This window comes from Mauremys reevesii, linkage group 25 (genome assembly GCF_016161935.1).
Source record: "Mauremys reevesii isolate NIE-2019 linkage group 25, ASM1616193v1, whole genome shotgun sequence".
Lineage (NCBI taxonomy): Eukaryota > Metazoa > Chordata > Testudines > Geoemydidae > Mauremys > Mauremys reevesii.
In genome coordinates this window covers 16,287,263-16,303,604 of record NC_052647.1, presented here as the reverse complement: position 1 = coordinate 16,303,604, position 16,342 = coordinate 16,287,263, and the positions used below count along the sequence as shown (strand labels likewise).

General features: G+C 63.8%; 2 protein-coding genes across 8 annotated transcripts; one reads left to right on the top strand and one right to left on the bottom strand.

Moving 5' to 3' along the window:
• Window positions 1-883: 883 nt before the first annotated feature.
• On the bottom strand, window positions 884-7,264 carry SPRYD4 (SPRY domain containing 4). 4 transcript variants are annotated; one of them, XM_039514819.1, is made up of 2 exons: window positions 7,237-7,264; window positions 884-2,494 (listed from the first exon to the last, which is right to left on the bottom strand). In XM_039514819.1, the coding sequence occupies exon 2, from the start codon at window positions 2,412-2,414 to the stop codon at window positions 1,947-1,949; it is 468 nt and encodes a 155-aa protein (XP_039370753.1). In that variant the 5' UTR covers window positions 2,415-2,494; window positions 7,237-7,264; the 3' UTR covers window positions 884-1,946. The 4 variants fall into 4 exon arrangements, with proteins under 4 accessions (XP_039370753.1, XP_039370750.1, XP_039370752.1 ...); XM_039514816.1 differs by lacking the exon at window positions 7,237-7,264 and adding an exon at window positions 3,984-4,101; XM_039514818.1 differs by lacking the exon at window positions 7,237-7,264 and adding an exon at window positions 3,860-3,877.
• A 779-nt stretch (window positions 7,265-8,043) lies between these two features.
• On the top strand, window positions 8,044-14,149 carry LOC120391303 (lens fiber major intrinsic protein-like). 4 transcript variants are annotated; one of them, XM_039514811.1, is made up of 6 exons: window positions 8,044-8,514; window positions 9,299-9,495; window positions 10,302-10,661; window positions 11,818-11,982; window positions 12,166-12,246; window positions 12,657-14,149. In XM_039514811.1, exons 2-6 carry the CDS (start codon window positions 9,352-9,354, stop codon window positions 12,870-12,872), a joined length of 966 nt encoding a protein of 321 aa, XP_039370745.1. In that variant the 5' UTR covers window positions 8,044-8,514; window positions 9,299-9,351; the 3' UTR covers window positions 12,873-14,149. The 4 variants fall into 4 exon arrangements, with proteins under 4 accessions (XP_039370745.1, XP_039370748.1, XP_039370747.1 ...); XM_039514814.1 differs by lacking the exons at window positions 8,044-8,514; window positions 12,657-14,149 and adding an exon at window positions 12,402-12,444 and having other exon boundaries at window positions 9,247-9,495; XM_039514813.1 differs by lacking the exons at window positions 8,044-8,514; window positions 11,818-11,982 and having other exon boundaries at window positions 9,247-9,495.
• The last annotated feature ends 2,193 nt before the right edge of the window (window positions 14,150-16,342 follow it).

The window sequence follows — 16,342 nt, the reverse complement described above, 5'->3', positions numbered from 1 at the left end:
CCTTAGGGGCCGGAGCGGCTTTTTGTTCTGCTCATGCAGCACCACACACAACGGGCCCAGGACTGGAGCTCCTAGTGCAACCGTAACACACCTAATAAATTCAGAGGAGGGGAGGATTGGGACCTTATTTGAGAGCAAGATTCTGGCTTTTGGGAAGATGGACCCCTACTGAACAGGGGGCTGCGGGTCAGGATTGAGGGGCACTGGCAGAGCTGGGTGTGGGGGAGCCCAGGGCTGGGACAGCAGGGGCTGTGGGTCGGGATTGAGGGGCACCGGCAGAGCTGGGGTGGAGCCCAGGATTGGGCTAGCAGGGGGCTGCGGATCGGGAGCGAGAGGCACCGGCAGAGTTGGGAGGAGCCCAGGATTAGGCTAGCAGGGGGCTGTGGGGCAGGAGTGAGGAGCACCAGCAAAGCTGCAGGGGCCCAGACAGATCGACCAGGCTGCGCTTGGGCACTGTTTAGGGAGAGGCTGTTTCCGCTAGGAACCCCCTCCCGGCACATGTTGCGTCGGCAGAGCGGCACCGGCGCAGAGAGAGGGGACGCACGCCGCTGAGGATTCTCCGGTTTATTACAGGGGAGACCCGCCCGGCCGCCGATACAGTCAGCAAAGCACCGCCAGGAGAGCTGGGTTTGTGTGAATGCAGCTGGATGCACCAGGGCTGCTGAGGGATGGGACCTTCCCCTGGAGCAGGGGTGACCGTGTGGCTCTGGAGCCACATGCGGCTCCTTGTCTAGGCACCGACCCCGGGGCTGGAGTTACAGGCGCCAACTTTCCAATGTGCCGGTGGGGGCGGGTGCGGGTGCTCACTGCTCAACCCCTGGCTCTGCCCCAGGCCCCAGCCTCACTCCACTCCTCCCCCCAAGGCCTCCGCCCCTTCCCCTGAGTCTGTAGCGCCCTTGTTCATCCTCCTCCCCCCCGAGCCTCCTGCACACCACACAACAGCTCATTGCAGCAGGCGGGAGGCACAGGAAAGGAGGGTTAGGTGCTGCTGGTGGGTGGGGGACGCGGGGGGAGCTAACGAGGAGCTGCTGACATATTACTGTGGCTCTTTGGCAATGCACATTGGTAAATTCTGGCTCCTTCTCAGCCTCAGGTTGGCCACCCTGCCCTGGAGGATTGCGAGGGGGCAGAGGCAAATGGGGCTGGGGGGGTAACACTGTTCCCCCTCCCCCGGCTAAGCCAGACAAGCCCTGGCTGAGAGCAAAGCTACAAACACAAAGTCCCTGCCCAAACTAATGCTCCTTCCTGGGTTTTCCCCTGCACCTAGGAACAGCCACGTGGCAGCATCAGCCCCAGGATCCATTTGCCTGCCCGTCCCTGGGGCCTGCTGATTGGCTCTGGGCAGTGGGGGGGAGTGACGACAGCTTTGGGGGGATGCTGTGGCAGAAGAGGGAGATGGTTCCTGGGCTGCGTATTAATAAAGCACTTGTGGAAACAGAAGCGTAACGGCCTCGTTTGCCGACACAGGAGGGGAACGGGATCTAGGTTTCCAGAGGGGTTCAGGTGCAGCCCAACTGTCCTCCCATCCCTGAGACAGAAGGAGGGAACAGTGTCGCTTCCCTCCCTCCAGCAAATCCTCATGTCATTCAAATCCAAATCTGCCAAACGGGGCTCTGGGTGAGGCCGGGCACAGGGGCCGGCAGGGCCTTTGGCACATAAAGCTCCTAAGGACCAGCTGAGATGGAGAAGGGAAACAAGTCCAGGATTGCCTGATCCCAGGGGCAGCGGGGGGCTTCTCTGCTCCAGGGTTCCCAGCTGGGGCTAAGGGGGGACTGCTTCTTCCCAAGGGGAAAGCAAGCTCTCGAGCTGCCTGGAGAGCACCCCCTCTGGGCCAAGTGGGGTGAGAGGACTGACCGAATCCCTTTCTCTGCCTCACGCTGAAGCATCGTGGAAGGGTTTCCCTACAGAAGGACATGTCCAGACATCCCAGGCCCTGGGGTTGACCGTTAACTGTCCCGGAGGTTCTTGGGCACCTCCACCCCAGAATGAGTTAGCAGCTCCCCATCCCAGAGAGCGAAGGCGGGCACCACGGGCCCCTGGAACTCCGTGGCCAGGGTATGGATTAACACCTGCTTGCCTACGTCCACCAGGCTGAGCTTCCTGCCCTCGTAGTCCAGCAGCAGCCCCACGCGCTCGGGGTTGCCGATGTTGCGGATGGGGGTGGTTTCGTTGGCCAGCATGACGTACCACCTGCGGTGGGAATACGCAAACACCCAGGAGCGGTCGTCGTGTCCAATGCACCCTTCCCTGGAAATGTCCACATCAGCCACGCCGATACGGAACTGCTGCGAGCGCTTGACTGTCACTTCCCAGTAGTGCTGGCCGCTGCACACGGCAGCGTCCCCCAGCACCACCGCCCACTCCCGAAATCGCTCGGGGTTCTGGGGGACCTTGGTTGGGTCAATCCCCAGCATGCGGTAAATGACGCCAGTGTCTTTTTTGGAGAGATCCAGGCTGCTGTGAGCCGTTCGCTCATCTAGCTTGAAACTGATGCCTGCGGAAGAGGAAAAAAGACAAGGAGAAGCTTCACTGAGGGCTCACAGAAAGAGTCCACTAGGACAGCAAATTCTTCCATGCCAAGATGACTAGAACCAAGACAGTTCACATTAGTGGGCTGGGGCAGCTAGATTGTTGGTTTAAAGGGCACACAAAATAACAATTATACTTCAGGGTCCTTTCCTATTTTTGCTAACACCTGACATTTTTAGGGTTACAGTCGTACCTGAGATCAGGGCCCCTTTGTGTTAGGCACTGCACAAACGCAGTTAAGAGACAGACCCTGCTCTGAGTCTTACTTCTGAAAATCTCTCTTCTGCCCCACCAGTAGAATGAAGTTAATAGCAGTTCCCTCTCTCACAAGGGGCGTTGCAAGGATACATGCATTAACGAGCGCAGCATTGCCAACTCGTGCAATTTTATCGCGAGTCAAGAAACCCCCCAAACGTTGCTAAATGTCTCGGCGCCTGGAGTGAGGTGATTTACAGGAGCATCTCAGCTTCCCAGCAAAAAACGTAGGAGTAAGTTTGTAACCTTCATAGGAGCAGGGAAAAACATGAATGCTAAAGCAGGAGGCAGATCAAACGAACCCAACACCTATTTCTCTCGATCTGAAGCCAGTCTCTGGTGCGGGGACCCCTGTGAGCACCCAGACAGGATCCCTGCGCCCCACCAGGCGCTCGTGCCATGCAAATCTCAGTAACTCATGAGACCTCGGATGGTTCTTAAACAAAGCTTAACCGTGGAGCTGAGCTCAACGTCTCTTTAAAAACAGCCGCCCCTGCAGCTGCTCTAATCTTTTCCATGGTGGGAGCCAAGTCTCAGCGAGGAGAGTGAGCTGGCCAGGAAGTGGGTTGCAGAGAAATGGGAGAAAGGTCAGGCTGCGAGTCTCAGGGGCTGGGAGGGGCCGTGCATCAGGGACTGGGAAACCACTGGACAAGGTCACACCAACATTTGCAAAGGCAGCCCAGCTTTGGGGGGGGCACCCACACACTGCCCCAGCAGGGAGAATGGGAGTTAGGGTCCCAATCCCAGGATGGGGGAGGGTGAAGAGTCCAGAGAGCAGGTGACTGGGCCCAGGCCAGCTGGGGGGTGGGGGTGCGAGAACAGGGCAGGTCAGTGTTGAGGAAGTGATGTCATGGCAGCCCCAGACCCCCTCCCCCGAGCCACCCCATGGGGGGCAGTCCCACCCCCCTCAGAGCCAGCCCTTCACCCTCACCTCAGGGGGCAGTGCCAGCCCCCACCCCCAGGCCAGCCCCAGCCTCCGTGTCACCCCAGGGGGGCAGTCCCACCCCCCTCAGAGCCAGCCCTTCACCCCCACCCAGGGGGGCAGAGCCAGCCCCCACCCCGTGGGAAGCCCCACCAGGCAGCTCAGGGGCAGGGCCGGGCAGTACCAGGCCCCCCTCCCCAGCTCCGGGGGCGCCTGGCCAGGCGAGGGGCGGCTGTGGGGCGGGGTTCCCGGGGGCGGGGCTCCGGCCGGTGCCTACCCCTCCGGTGGGGGCTGCTCGCGCGAGCCCGCCCCACCCCGCGCAGGCCCCAGCCCGGCCGCCTCAGAGCGCTCAGCACGGGCGCCGCCATCTTGGAGTCGCGTGGGACAAGCTCCCACCCTCCCCCGCCTGCCCGCCTCACGTGACCCGGGCGGAAGTAGGCGGGGGGCGCCGCCATCTTGGATGGGCCTGGCTTCCGCTTGGAGCCAGGGAGGCGGGGCCTATGCGTGACCTTTGACCCCCCATCTGACAAAGGGGCGGGGCAAGGCCCTGGTCCAGAGCCCAGCTTGGGGGCTGGCCAGAGGGCCTTGCCCTGGGTCCTGGACGCCTGGGTTCTCTCCCCAGCTCTGGGAGGGGGGGCCGGACGCCTGGGTTCTCTCCCCAGCTCTGGGAGGGGGGGCCCGGATGCCTGGGTTCTCTCCCCTGCTCTGGGAGGGGAGCAGGGGGCCCGGACTCCTGGGTTCCCTCCCTGGCTCTGGGCGGGGAGCAGGGTCCAGGGGTTAGAGCCAGGACTTGTCTGGTTTCAGCTATCAGCTGTTGGTTCTTGTGCCTGTCTCCACTAGATGTCTGGTGTTATCTCCCCGCCGAGGTGCTTATACACTGTAATTAGGGTGACCGGACAGCAAGTGTGAAAAATCAGGATGGGGGTGGGGGGTAATTGGCACCTAAAAAAGAAAAAGCCCCAAATATCAGGACTGTCCCTGTAAAATCGGGACATCTGGTGACCCTAACTGTGTTCAGCTCCCCCCCAGCATCTCTCTGACCAGCCAAACAGAGTTTGCTCCTTGAATCTCCTGCTGTTGTGTCAGGCGTTGTTGTAGAGCCGTTCCTCTCCACGGACAAGCTCTGATTGGTTAGGGGCAGGGAAGCACCTTAAATCATTTTGGTGGCTCTTTTCTGCACCTTCTCCAGTTAACACACGAATGATGTTTTCCTGCCGGCAGCTGGGAATCTCCAGCATGCGTCTCCCAAATCAGAGCCCCCCCAGAAGAACACCACCATTTGTTCCACACACGACCAGTGTGCCAGCTTCCTGATTTTCTCATAAATCTCATGATAATTAGTTTTCCTTAAATGCCCAGCTCCTGGAGTCGAGTGGATCTGGGATGATTTTAGCCTTAGTACTTAAAGAATAAGTAAGTTTCTAGCCCTTGTGGCTGTGGAGAAAGCTTCAAAATGGGAGGCCGGTGCACACTGAAGGCTCAAAAAGCAGGAGGCGAATCAAAACACCACCAAATCTCTTATTTGTACGTAATCTCATGATTTGAAAGCCAATCTCCTGATTTTTGGTGAGCCTGACATGTGAGTTTTGAACCTTTGGGGTTGGCAGTTCTGCATTACAGAGACTGGTGCTAACAGAGGAACTCGCCCCCTGTTCTCTGGTTTGATGCGGTGGCCTGTTACGGACCCCCGCTAGCACCTCTGCCTGGGTGTCATTAGTTAGCACATTGATCCACATGCATTCGGGATCCTGTGCTTGAGTTACCAGTATCTCTAAAGCAGGGAACGGTGTCTTCCACTAGAGCGCCTCTCCCCCACAAAAACCACCTCTGTCCCCCTCAATCCTCCCTACATAGGTTTTGTGGGTGGTGATTTTAATGGTCCAGTTGTGGGAATCATCCCACCAGGTTTCACAAATGCCACATTTCTTTGCGTGAGAATCAGCGCGGGGACACAGGACTGCACAAGAAGGCGCAGGGCCACGGAGAATCGGGCCTGGAGCGCCAGGCTATGGAATAATCGGGGTCAGTGTTTTCACAGGCTCCACGTATTTCAGTTACAAGAGGATGAAAATCCCACAAGGAGCCCGGATCTAGGTCGGCCAAGCTCTGTTCTGAGGGAGGTTTCTCCCTTGACCATTCCAGGCCTGGCCCCATTTATTCCCCTCCCTCTGCTCCTGGGGAGAGTGCTGCCCGTCCAGTCACTGTCCCCCTGCACTCTGCCTGGCTTGGGGTGGGAGGTGAGGGCTGGGCGGGTGTTTCATGCCCCAAACAGAGAAAGCCCCTGGAACCGGGAGGTGCCCCCGACTGGCTGGGGGCGGCTGGAACAGCACAGAGTTTATAGGGTGACCAGATGTCCCGTTTTTATAGGGACAGTCCTGTTTCTTGGGACTCTTTCTTATATAGGCGCCTGTTACCCCCCACCCCCTGTCCTGTTTTTTCACAGTTGCTATCTGGTGGGGGGAATATGAGGCTCCCAGAGGGGGGAAGAGAGCGGGGGAGACAGGACAATGCAAACACCTGCCCCCCGGGCACAGCCCCAGGTGCTGCCGTGTGTGGGCAGCGGTGCCAGGGATCGGGGCTGAAAGGCGGGAGGGGGAGTTTGTCATCCCCGGTGGATACTGGATAAAGGCACGATGAGGCAGCAGCAATCGTTCCATGCAAAGGCGGGAGGGGGCTTCTCTCTGGTCCTCGCTGGGGGGTGTCTCCATGGTTCCCTGTGGGGGAGAGGCTCTTTGAACATAGTGCCTAGCTCGGGGGGGTGGGGGGGGGTGGGCACAAGAGGGGATGTGTGCACAGGGACAGGTGGAGGGTGGAGATGCCAATGACAGGGGCACCCATGTGGTGGTTGGGGCGGGCAGGGAGCTGGCACAGTGAGAGTAACATCGGTGCCCACCCATGGGCGGGCACGGCGAGGGCTGCAGCAGTGATGGGCAGAGCTGGGCCCTCGCTGGGCCGGTGTTTGATGCTGATGGGGCCTGACAGGGCCACCCGCCCAACGTGGGGTGTGTTGGGGGGGGGGCTGGAGTCCCAGCTGGGTGGCAGCGGGAGGGGGAAGAGGGGGGCTTTGTTTCAGCTATTGAGGCTGCTGATTGTTCTGGCTCTTTGCAGCAAGTCAGCACGCGCCGGGCAGAGAATGGCAGGAAGAATAGGGCGAGCGCGGCACCAGCCGGGGTCAGCCTGGGGCCGCCGTGCCCCCAGATTTTGCTGAGCCAGGTGCTTCAGCTGTAAAGCCCCGCTGATTCCAGCTGGAGCTCTTGCGGGGCGGGGGAGGCAGCGCTGGGGGGGGCGGTGCGGAGGGGAATTCTCCAGGGACAGCTCCGGTGGCCTCCCGTCGAAGGGGGTTTAAAGCCCAGGTGGCCCAGCGCTGTCCCCCTCCTGCACTGTGGCCGGACTCCTGGGTTCTATCACAGCTGCACCAATAGGAATTGCTTCCCCCGCGCCTCACTTTCCCTGTCTCTAAAATGGGGCGATTGATACAGATACATGCTTATCCGCAGCCCCATGCGCCCGGTGCACCTGTGGATGCTCACCTGGGGCACTGGTGCTACTGGCGTCTCCAGAGGCCCCCGCGGTGATCGGTGCCCCCCGTGCTGGGGCTGGGCTCTGCTGGACTCGTGGTACATGGGTGTGACAGCAGCGTGAGAGGAGACTCGCACCCGCAATCACAGGGCACCCAGCCCCATAGCCCCGCCCCCGCTCCTTGCATGCCTGATTCCGTCCCCACCTCCCCCTGCCTGCGCACGCTCACTGACACAGACGTTCACACTCACCTGTGCACACGCTCCCATGTGCATTCACTCACCCACCTGCCCCACCCGGCCGGGCAGACTTGCTCAATGTAGCGTCACTCAGACACACGCTGCCTCCCTCGTGCCCTTGCATGGCCATTTTCACACTGTCCACTCGCACACTCATTTGCACACTCACATTTCACACACTCATTTGCATGCTTGCCCCACGTATACCCGTTTGCACACTCACCATTCATACACTCATTTGCACCCTCCCTTGTGCCCTCACACACCCATTGGCACACTCACCCTCCCTCGTGCCCCTGGCTCCGTAGCCCCCCTTCCTCTCTCCTTTCATCTCTGGTAGGAGGGAGAATCCCAGCCCTGAACAATGGTCGTCGTGACAACCCCCTTCAGAAGGGCCTTTGGCTCCTGTTTGAGATTCAAAGGGGCAGGTTGCCATGGCACCCGCTGGTTTCCAGGCACCTGAGTCACCAACTCCTTCCCCCCCCCCTTTCAGGTTGGGAGTTGGATTCCCCTGTCCCCCCCGCTCATACCAGATCTCACCCCACCCCCTCACTGGGCCCTGCCCATCCCAGACCCCAACCCCACCCTGGCCCTGCCCATCACAGACCCCAGCTCCCCCCACCCTGTCTTGCCTATTCCAGACCTGAGGGGGCTGCTTCTCAGCCCCACCCCCCGGTCCTAGTTCTGCTGCCCAAGGTCCCGCTGACTCTGGCCAGCCTGGCACCAGCTGACCCCCGGGGCCCAGTGACGCTCCCAGGGCAGCCGGGGTTTTCCACGGGCGGGCAGCCTCCCTGTCTGGGAGGCGTCAGGCCCCGGGCTCAGGAGCTGTTCACCCAGAGCACAGGCTGCCGCGGCACCTGGGAGCTGCTCCGGGGGCGTTGGGGGCACACCCGGCTCTCCCCATGGCCACAGGACATGCTGGGTCCTGCAGCCTCCCCCAGGGTCCCCAATAAAGAAACGCTGGCAGTTTCTGCTCAGGAGAAGCTGAATTCTGGAATAGCAGGGGGGGGGTCTGTGGGTTGGGAGTGAGGAGCATCAGCAGAGCTGGAGGTGAGGGGGGTCCAGGGCTGGACTGGGGGGGGGGGTCTGTGGGTTGGGAGTGAGGCGCATCAGCAGAGCTGGAGGTGATGGGGGGTCCAGGGCTGGAAGGTGGGGGGTGTGTGGGTTAGGAATGAGGAGCACCAGCAGAGCTGGAGGTGATGGGTCCAGGGCTGGAAGCGGGGGTCTGTGGGTTGGGAGTGAGGAGCATCAGCAGAGCTGGAGGTGATGGGGGGTCCAGGGCTGGAATGGGGGTGGGTCTGTGGGTTAGGAATGAGGAGCACCAGCAGAGCTGGAGGTGACGGGGAGTCCAGGGCTGGAATGTGGGGGGGTCTGTGGGTTGGGAGTGAGGGGCATCAGAAGAGCTGGAGGTGATGGGGGGTCCAGGGCTGGAATGAGGGGGGGTCTGTGGGTTGGGAGTGAGGGGCATCAGAAGAGCTGGAGGTGATGGGGAGTCCAGGGCTGGAAGGTGGGGTGCTGCGGGTCAGGAGTGAGGGGCATCAGCAGAGCTGGAGGTGATGGGGGGTCCAGGGCTGGAATGGGGGTGGGTCTGTGGGTTAGGAATGAGGAGCACCAGCAGAGCTGGAGGTGACGGGGGGCCTGGGGCAGGAGTGGCAGGGAATGTGGGGCATTGGCAGCGCTGGGGGGAGTGCAGGAGCCCAGGGCTGAGGTGGTAGGGGGCTGTGGGTCAGGAGAGCGGTGGGGGGGGGTTGGTTGCTGGGGGGTTGGTTAAGGAGACTGGGGGGTTCCCAGGAGCAGGTGTCCCTGGAAACATGTTGCTGCCCCCTCTGCCCAGCGGGCACCCTCGGGCTCTGCCCCGATGCCCCTCCGGCCCCTTGCCCAGAGCCCATGGCTGCTGTACCTTTAAGAGGAGCCTGGCCTGGAGGGGAGGGAGGGGGGTCTGAGGATCCCTGGAGGGAGAGCAGCGCAGCACCCTGTGTCTCCCAGAGCAGAGCCCTCAGGAGCCAGCCGGGCAGCATGGCCATCGGCGAGGTAAGGGCTGCCCACCTCGCCCTCACCCCGGAACCCAGCGGGCAGCTGAGCCCTGGCTATGGGCACCTGGGGCAGGTGGGAGAACTTCTCTGTACTCCTTGCCCATCCGGCCATTCGGCCATATCCAGCCACCTGTGTCCATCCGTCCATATCCACCCATGGATCCGTGTCCCTCTGTTCATCCATATCCACCCACCTGCCCGTGTCCCTCTGTCCATCCATATCCACCCACCTGCCCAGGTCCATCCATCCATATCCACCCATGGATCCGTGTCCCTCTGTTCATCCATATCCACCCGCCCATGTCCGTCCATCCGTCCATATCCACCCACCCACATCCATCCATATGCACCCACTCGACTGTGTCCCTCTGTCCATCCATATCCACCCACGCACATCCGTCCATCTGTCCATATCCACCCATCCGCCTGCCCATGTCCGTCCATCCATATCCACCCACCTGCCCGTGTCCATATCTACCCACCCACATCCGTCCATCTGTCCATATCCACCCACCCGTGTCTGTCTGTCCATCCATATGCACCCACCCGCCCGTGTCTGTCCACCCATATTCACCTGCCCGTGTCTGTCCATCCATAGCCACCCACCTGTGTCCATCCGTGCGTCCATATCTGCCCACCCACCTGTGTTCATCCGTCTGTCCATATCCACCCACCTGCCCTCCCAACAGTGTCCCCTCTGCAGCCATGGTTCCAGCCCACCCACCCGTTGCCATGGGACCAGACACCCCCAAATCTGTTGCCATGGTTCCCCCCCACCTGGTTGCTGACTGTCCCCCCCCCCAGGAGCTGCGGAGCCGGCGGTTCTGGCGTTCCCTGCTGGCGGAGGCAGCTGCCACCCTGATCTTCGTCTGGCTGGTGCTGGGGGCCTCGTGCCCCGGCGGTCCCGGGCGCGTCACAGCCCCACCCGCCCTGCAGCCGGCTCTGACGGCTGGGCTGGCGGCCGTGGGGCTGGCTCACTGCTTCGGCGAGGTCAGCGGGGCCCAGGCCAACCCGGCCCTCACCCTGGCCTTCCTCTGCACTCGCAAGCTGGATGCCCTGCGTGGAGCCGCCTACATCCTGGCCCAGTGCCTGGGCGCCGTCCTGGCCTCGGCCGCCGTCTACCTGGCGCTGCCCGCGGCAGCCGCCAGCCACCTCGTCACCAGGGTGAGTGTCTGAGCTGGGTCGCAGACGTGTGTGTCCTGGCTACTGATACAGGGTGCACCTGCCTTCCAGGGGGACAGCAGTGCCGCCCTGAACTCCCCTTCACCCCATTGGCAGTGCCACCTGAACCCCCAGCGCCCCATTGGCAGTGCCACCCTGAATCCCCCAGCGCCCCATTGGCAGTGCTGCCCTGAACTCCCCTTCACCCCATTGGCAGTGCTGCCCTGACCCCCAGCACCCCATTGGCAGTGCCACCCTGAATCCCCCAGCACCCCATTGGCAGTGCTGCCCTGACCCCCAGCACCCCATTGGCAGTGCCACCCTGAATCCCCCAGCACCCCATTGGCAGTGCTGCCCTGACGCCCAGTGCCCCATTGGCAGTGCCACCCTGAATCCCCCAGCGCCCCATTGGCAGTGCCACCCTGAACCCCCCAGCGCCCCATTGGCAGTGCTGCCCTGACCCCCAGCACCCCATTGGCAGTGCTGCCCTGACGCCCAGTGCCCCATTGGCAGTGCCACCCTGAATACCCCAGTGCCCCAATGGCAGTGCCCCCCTGAACCCCCAGCGCCCCAGTGGCAGTGCTGCCTGACCCCAGCACCCCATTGGCAGTGCTGCCTGACGCCCAGTGCCCCATTGGCAGTGCCACCTGAATCCCCAGTGCCCCATTGGCAGTGCCACCCTGAACTCCCCTTCACCCCATTGGCAGTGCCACCTGAACCCCCCAGCGCCCCATTGGCAGTGCCACCCTGAATCCCCCAGCACCCCATTGGCAGTGCCACCTGAACCCCCAGTGCCCCATTGGCAGTGCCACCCTGAATCCCCCAGCGCCCCATTGGCAGTGCTGCCCTGACCCCCAGCCCCACATGGGCAATGCCACCCTGACCCCCAATTGAAGTGTCACCCCCCAGCCCTGTGGCCAGGGCCAACTGTCAGACTCCCACCTTCCCATGCCCAGGAAGCAGGGATCCCGCCTTGACTGGACCCCGGATTTGACCCCCCTTCACTGTCCCCCCCAGCCCAGTGGGGACCCCCCAGACCTCTCGCTGCTGGGTCACCAACACAGCCCCTGAGGCCCCCAGGGCTGAGCGCCCAGCGGCCCACGTGGCCTGAGGGCTGGGCCGGGGCCGGGTGTGAGCTGCCGTCTTGTCCCGGGCGCAGGTGAGCAGCGAGGGCCACGCTGGGCAGGCACTGGCCATGGAGACCTTCTCCACCTTCCAGCTGGTCTTCACCATCTTCGCCGTGGAGGACCAGCGGCGCCGGGGGGCGGGCGAGCCGGGCGGCCTGGCCATCGGCTTCTCCGTGACGGCCGGAGCGCTGGCCGCGGTAAGAGGCTGGGCCAGCAGGGTCCCGGGGGGCCAAGGAGCCCTGGGGCTGACTCCCCTCCCCCTGGGCCAGGCTCTGGCGGGCTGTTCCCCATCCGCCGGCCCAGGCTCTATGTCTCCATGGGGCCGACTCCCCCCACACCTGCACAATGTCTGCTCACCCCCCCCCCCCCCGTCTCTGCAGGGGACGTTCTCCGGGGGCAGCATGAACCCAGCCAGATCGCTGGGCCCGGCCGTCCTGACGGGCATCTGGGACCACCACTGGGTGAGCCAGGCTGGGGCAGGCGGGGGGGAGGGCACAGCGGGGCGGGGGGGTCTGGCCCAGCCAGCAAAGACCGTGTTGGGTCCATGACCTGGAGCTGAGCATCCTGCAGTGGGCATGGGTGGGGGTCAGCCTGAGCACATGTCCCGACCCCGCAGGTGTACGGGATCTCGCTGGGCCCTGTCTGACCCCTGTCCTCCCCCCCCCCAGGTGTACGGGATCTCGCTGGGCCCTGTCTGACCCCTGCCTCCCCCCACCCAGGTGTATGGGATCTTGCTGGGCCCTGTCTGACCCCTGTCCTCCCCCCCCCCAGGTGTACGGGATCTCGCTGGGCCCTGTCTGACCCCTGTCCCTCCCCCCCAGGTGTATGGGATCTCGCTGGGCCCTGTCTGACCTCTGTCCTCCCCCCCCAGGTGTACTGGATCGGCCCCTCGCTGGGCGCGGTGCTGGCCGGCCTCTCCTACGAGTTCCTCTTCGCCTCCAGCGCCTCCCGGGAGAAGCTGGTCGCCTGCCTGACCTGCCGGGACATCGACATTGTGGAGACGGCCAGCGTGTCCCGCTCCTCCCTCTCCACCGCCCCCCAGGATGCCGCCCAGGCCAAGCCGCCCCCCAAGGGGGAGCAGCGCTGAGCGGGCGCGGCCTCCCCCGCCCCGTCCTGCCCCCCAAGGACCTGCCAGCCTCCATGAACCACCCCCTCCTCTTGTGATCCAGCCCACCCTCGCCCCCCTGCTAGCCCCAGTGAGAATCCCCCAGCCCCAGTGCTGCTCCAGCTCCGGTGCCAGCTGCACCCAGCAGCCACCAGTGGGGGCAGGGGACGGGCGAGGCCAGGGCCACTTCGGATCAGAACCCGCCACAGCTCAGTCCTGGGGCTCAGGGGAACAGGGCCACCACCTTTGGACAGAGCGTAGCCTGTGCACAGAGCTGGGGGCTGGGAGCCAGGACTCCTGGGTTCTATCTCTGGTCTAGGGAGGGGAGTGGGGTCTAGTGGTTAGAGCAGGGTGAGGCTGGCACGGTCCATGCCCACAGCCCTGGTGCTGGCTGGGAGCCCGACGGCTCCTCTGACTGTTGATAATTATTGGCAGCAGCTCCCAGGCTGGCAGCAGTGGGTGGCGTAGCCGGGCCTGGTTCACTGCAGGGCGCTGGGCCCTCCACGTCCCTGTGCCATTGCTGTTCCCACAGCCCCAGGGGGCATCGGGGCACCCCAGACAGGGGCCCCGAAGCAGCTGGGGCCAGGGCTGGGTGCTGCGCTGCTGCATCTGGGCGCCCCACGGACCCCGCAGCCACCGAGATCAAGGGTAAAACGGCCTCTGGCTTCGTGCCCCCCCTTCGCAGGCTGGGTTTGCTCGTAGGTCTGGACCCTCCCCTGCCCCACAGACACACGCCACCCTGGCTACAGGCTCTCGCGCGCGGCCCCCCCCCAGGTTACTGCTGATCGCACCCAGAACAAGCCAGCGGCACCACGTGGGAGCGGGGTCCCCCCGCTCTGGCTGCAGCCGGCTGCTCGTTCTCTGGAGCAACCTGCTCCGTGTGTGATCCGTGGGGCACAGGGCTCGGCAGGCCAAGGCAGAGCGGGGTCCAGTGCCTGGCAGCTGAAGCTGGAGGGGAACGAACCGTCGGGACGGACCGGTGCTGCCCGGATGGGCCGGGTTCGTTTCACGGGGGGCTGGCAGGGAAAACAAGCAGGCTCGAGATACCCCACGTCTCAGCAACCCCTGGGGCAGGAGGAGGGCTGGGAACGCAGGAGGGCAGAGGGGCTGAGGCAGGGGCTGGAACGGGCACGTCGCTCGGGGGAATCCGGCAGGCACCCGCCGAGCTGGGCGGCCGAACGAGCGGCATGGCAGGGTCCGAGGGACGCACCCCATCAGTGGGTTTAACCCCCTTCCCCCCCACATGCTGCCCCGATTAAAGCCGGCTTTGGGCGAACAGCTGCCTGGTCACTGTGTGTCAGGGCCCGGAGAGCCGCGGGGGCCGGACCTGCCCGGGAAGCAGGATGGATCCGCCAGGGGCCGTAGCCCCAGGGCCCGGTCTGCGAGTGGGAGAACTGGGGGGTTCCGCCCTGGGATGGGGGTAAAGGCCTGAGGGCAGACGCTGTGGGGGGGGGAGCAGAGGGGTAACTAGCCCTGCAACCATGACAACCATCACTGGGGAGTCTTCACACCGTGCTGGCACCGGAGCAGGGGCCAAAGGGGTAGAGCAGGGGGGCTGGGAACCAGGACTCCTGGGTTCTATCCCTGGCTCGGGGAGGGGAGTGGGGCTAGCGGTTAGAGCAGGGGGGCTGGGAGCCAGGACTCCTGGGTTCTATCCCTGGCTCGGGGAGGGGAGTGGGGCTAGTGGTTAGAGCAGGGGGGCTGGGAGCCATGACTCCTGGGTTCTGGTCCTGGCTCTGGCACAGACTCGCTGTGTGTGACCTTGGGCATGTCACTTTGCTAGTCTATGCACCTCAGTTTCCCCACCTGTAAATCAGGGAGAACAGCCCTGGGGAGGGCGGTTGTGGGTGCATAAAGCTTTTGAGGGGTGTACAGCACCAGACACAAATAGCGCCTCCCCCAGGCTCCCCCCTCCTGAATTCGAAAGTCAGACCCCGAACTAGAGCAGAGCGGCCGCGAGTGAGGGCGGGTTGGTTCCCATCCCCCCCGGGTCCGAAAGCCGAGGTCCGGCCGGGCGCTCGGTGGGTGCTGAGCGAAGCAAACCCATTATCCCGGCCACTTGCAGGCCTGGCAGATTCTTGCCCGCCCGCCCAATGGCGCAGCCGCAGCTAATCCCCAGCGGCTTGGGGGAATTAGCGCCTGCTAAGCCAGCGCTGAGTAAACCCTCCTGGCAAACAACTGGGCCCATTGAATGGGCTGCAAAATGCTGGAGAGACAAAATCCCAGGGAGGGGGGAGAGAGCGGGGAGGGGCACAGCACGGGCCTGATCCTGCAGCCCCCTAGGGGACTGATCCAGGGGTGCTTTCAGATGGGAATGGGGTTTGACCTCCGCGCCTCCAGCTCGGGGTGGGGCATGGGCTGGGCTCAGGCCTAACCCTGGCCCCTCCGCTCAGAGTAACCCCCATCACCCAGTTCCTTGCCAGAACCCCACCCTGGCAGTACCGAGGGTGCTGGGTGCCGCAGGGGTGCGGGAGCCTGCCCGGCTCACGCCAGCACAGGGGTCGCCAGGGCAGGGCAGGGCAGGGGCGGCCCTGGGGGGTTTGTCACCCAGGGCTGAGAGAAAAAAATCTTCCCAATTTGGTCCCTGCCAGATGCTGACGTGGTGCCCCCGGACTGGCAACAGCCACCAAGACGTGGCGTGGGGCCGCAGGGTGCAAGGGGGGCCGGACATACGAGGGGCGGGCAGCACGGCACGGGGGGGAGGAATGGGGGGTGTAGATGAGGAGTGAGGGGCGTCAGCAGAGCTGGGGGGAGCCCGGCTGTGCCTGGGGGCTGGGGGCACTGGCTGAGCTGCATGGGGAAGCCTGCCCCTGCCCCATGCCCTGGTCCCCACAGCATTTCTCCCAGGTGCCCGCGAGGAGCCAGCATGGCCCCAGGACTGGGTCGTTGTGGTGTCCCGAGGATGGGGCCAGCAGAACCCCCACACTATCTGGTGGTTCCCCAGCAATACCATGAGGGATCCGTGCTGCTCCAGAGAACCCAACCCCCCCAGGCCCATTATGGGCCCATAACGCCCCCTTTGCCCGGCATCTACCTCCCCCTCCACTTCACTGAGTCCCCAAGGGCTGGACGCCAGGGACAAGGAGACCCTGATTTCCCCACAGGATAGGAGAGGTGACTTGGGGGGCAGCTCCGCCCACCCCCCCCCCCCGACAGTCCTGCGCCGTGTCCTGAGCGCTGCCTGTTCTTTGGGTGGCGGGGGAGCGGCTGGCTCCGGGTTGGCGGGACAGGAGGCCTCTTCCTGGGGTGGGGGGCAGAGGAGGGGTCCCTGAAAGACGTGGCCACAGGGGCTTGACCAACCCCCCCCAACTCCTGCTGCCCCTGAGTCCCTTCCGCATCCTGTCCCTCCCTCTTGGCATCAGCCCGGGGGCGGGGGGGGAGCCTTTATACAGCCAAGCGCGGCCCATCCCTGCTGCAGGCACTGAAGGGGTTAAGCGTCCCAGTCCCGAATC

Coding starts and splice junctions, on each gene's coding strand:
- SPRYD4 (XM_039514816.1), bottom strand. CDS start 4,074: ATGGCGGCGCCCGTGCTGAGCGCTCTGAGGCGGCCGGGCTGGGGCCTG. Junction 2,495..3,983: donor GAGCAGCCCCCACCGGAGGG/GTAGGCACCGGC, acceptor CCTCTTCCGCAG/GCATCAGTTTCAAGCTAGAT.
- LOC120391303 (XM_039514811.1), top strand. CDS start 9,352: ATGGCTGCTGTACCTTTAAGAGGAGCCTGGCCTGGAGGGGAGGGAGGG. Junction 9,496..10,301: donor GCAGCATGGCCATCGGCGAG/GTAAGGGCTGCC, acceptor CCCCCCCCCCAG/GAGCTGCGGAGCCGGCGGTT. Junction 10,662..11,817: donor CCAGCCACCTCGTCACCAGG/GTGAGTGTCTGA, acceptor TCCCGGGCGCAG/GTGAGCAGCGAGGGCCACGC.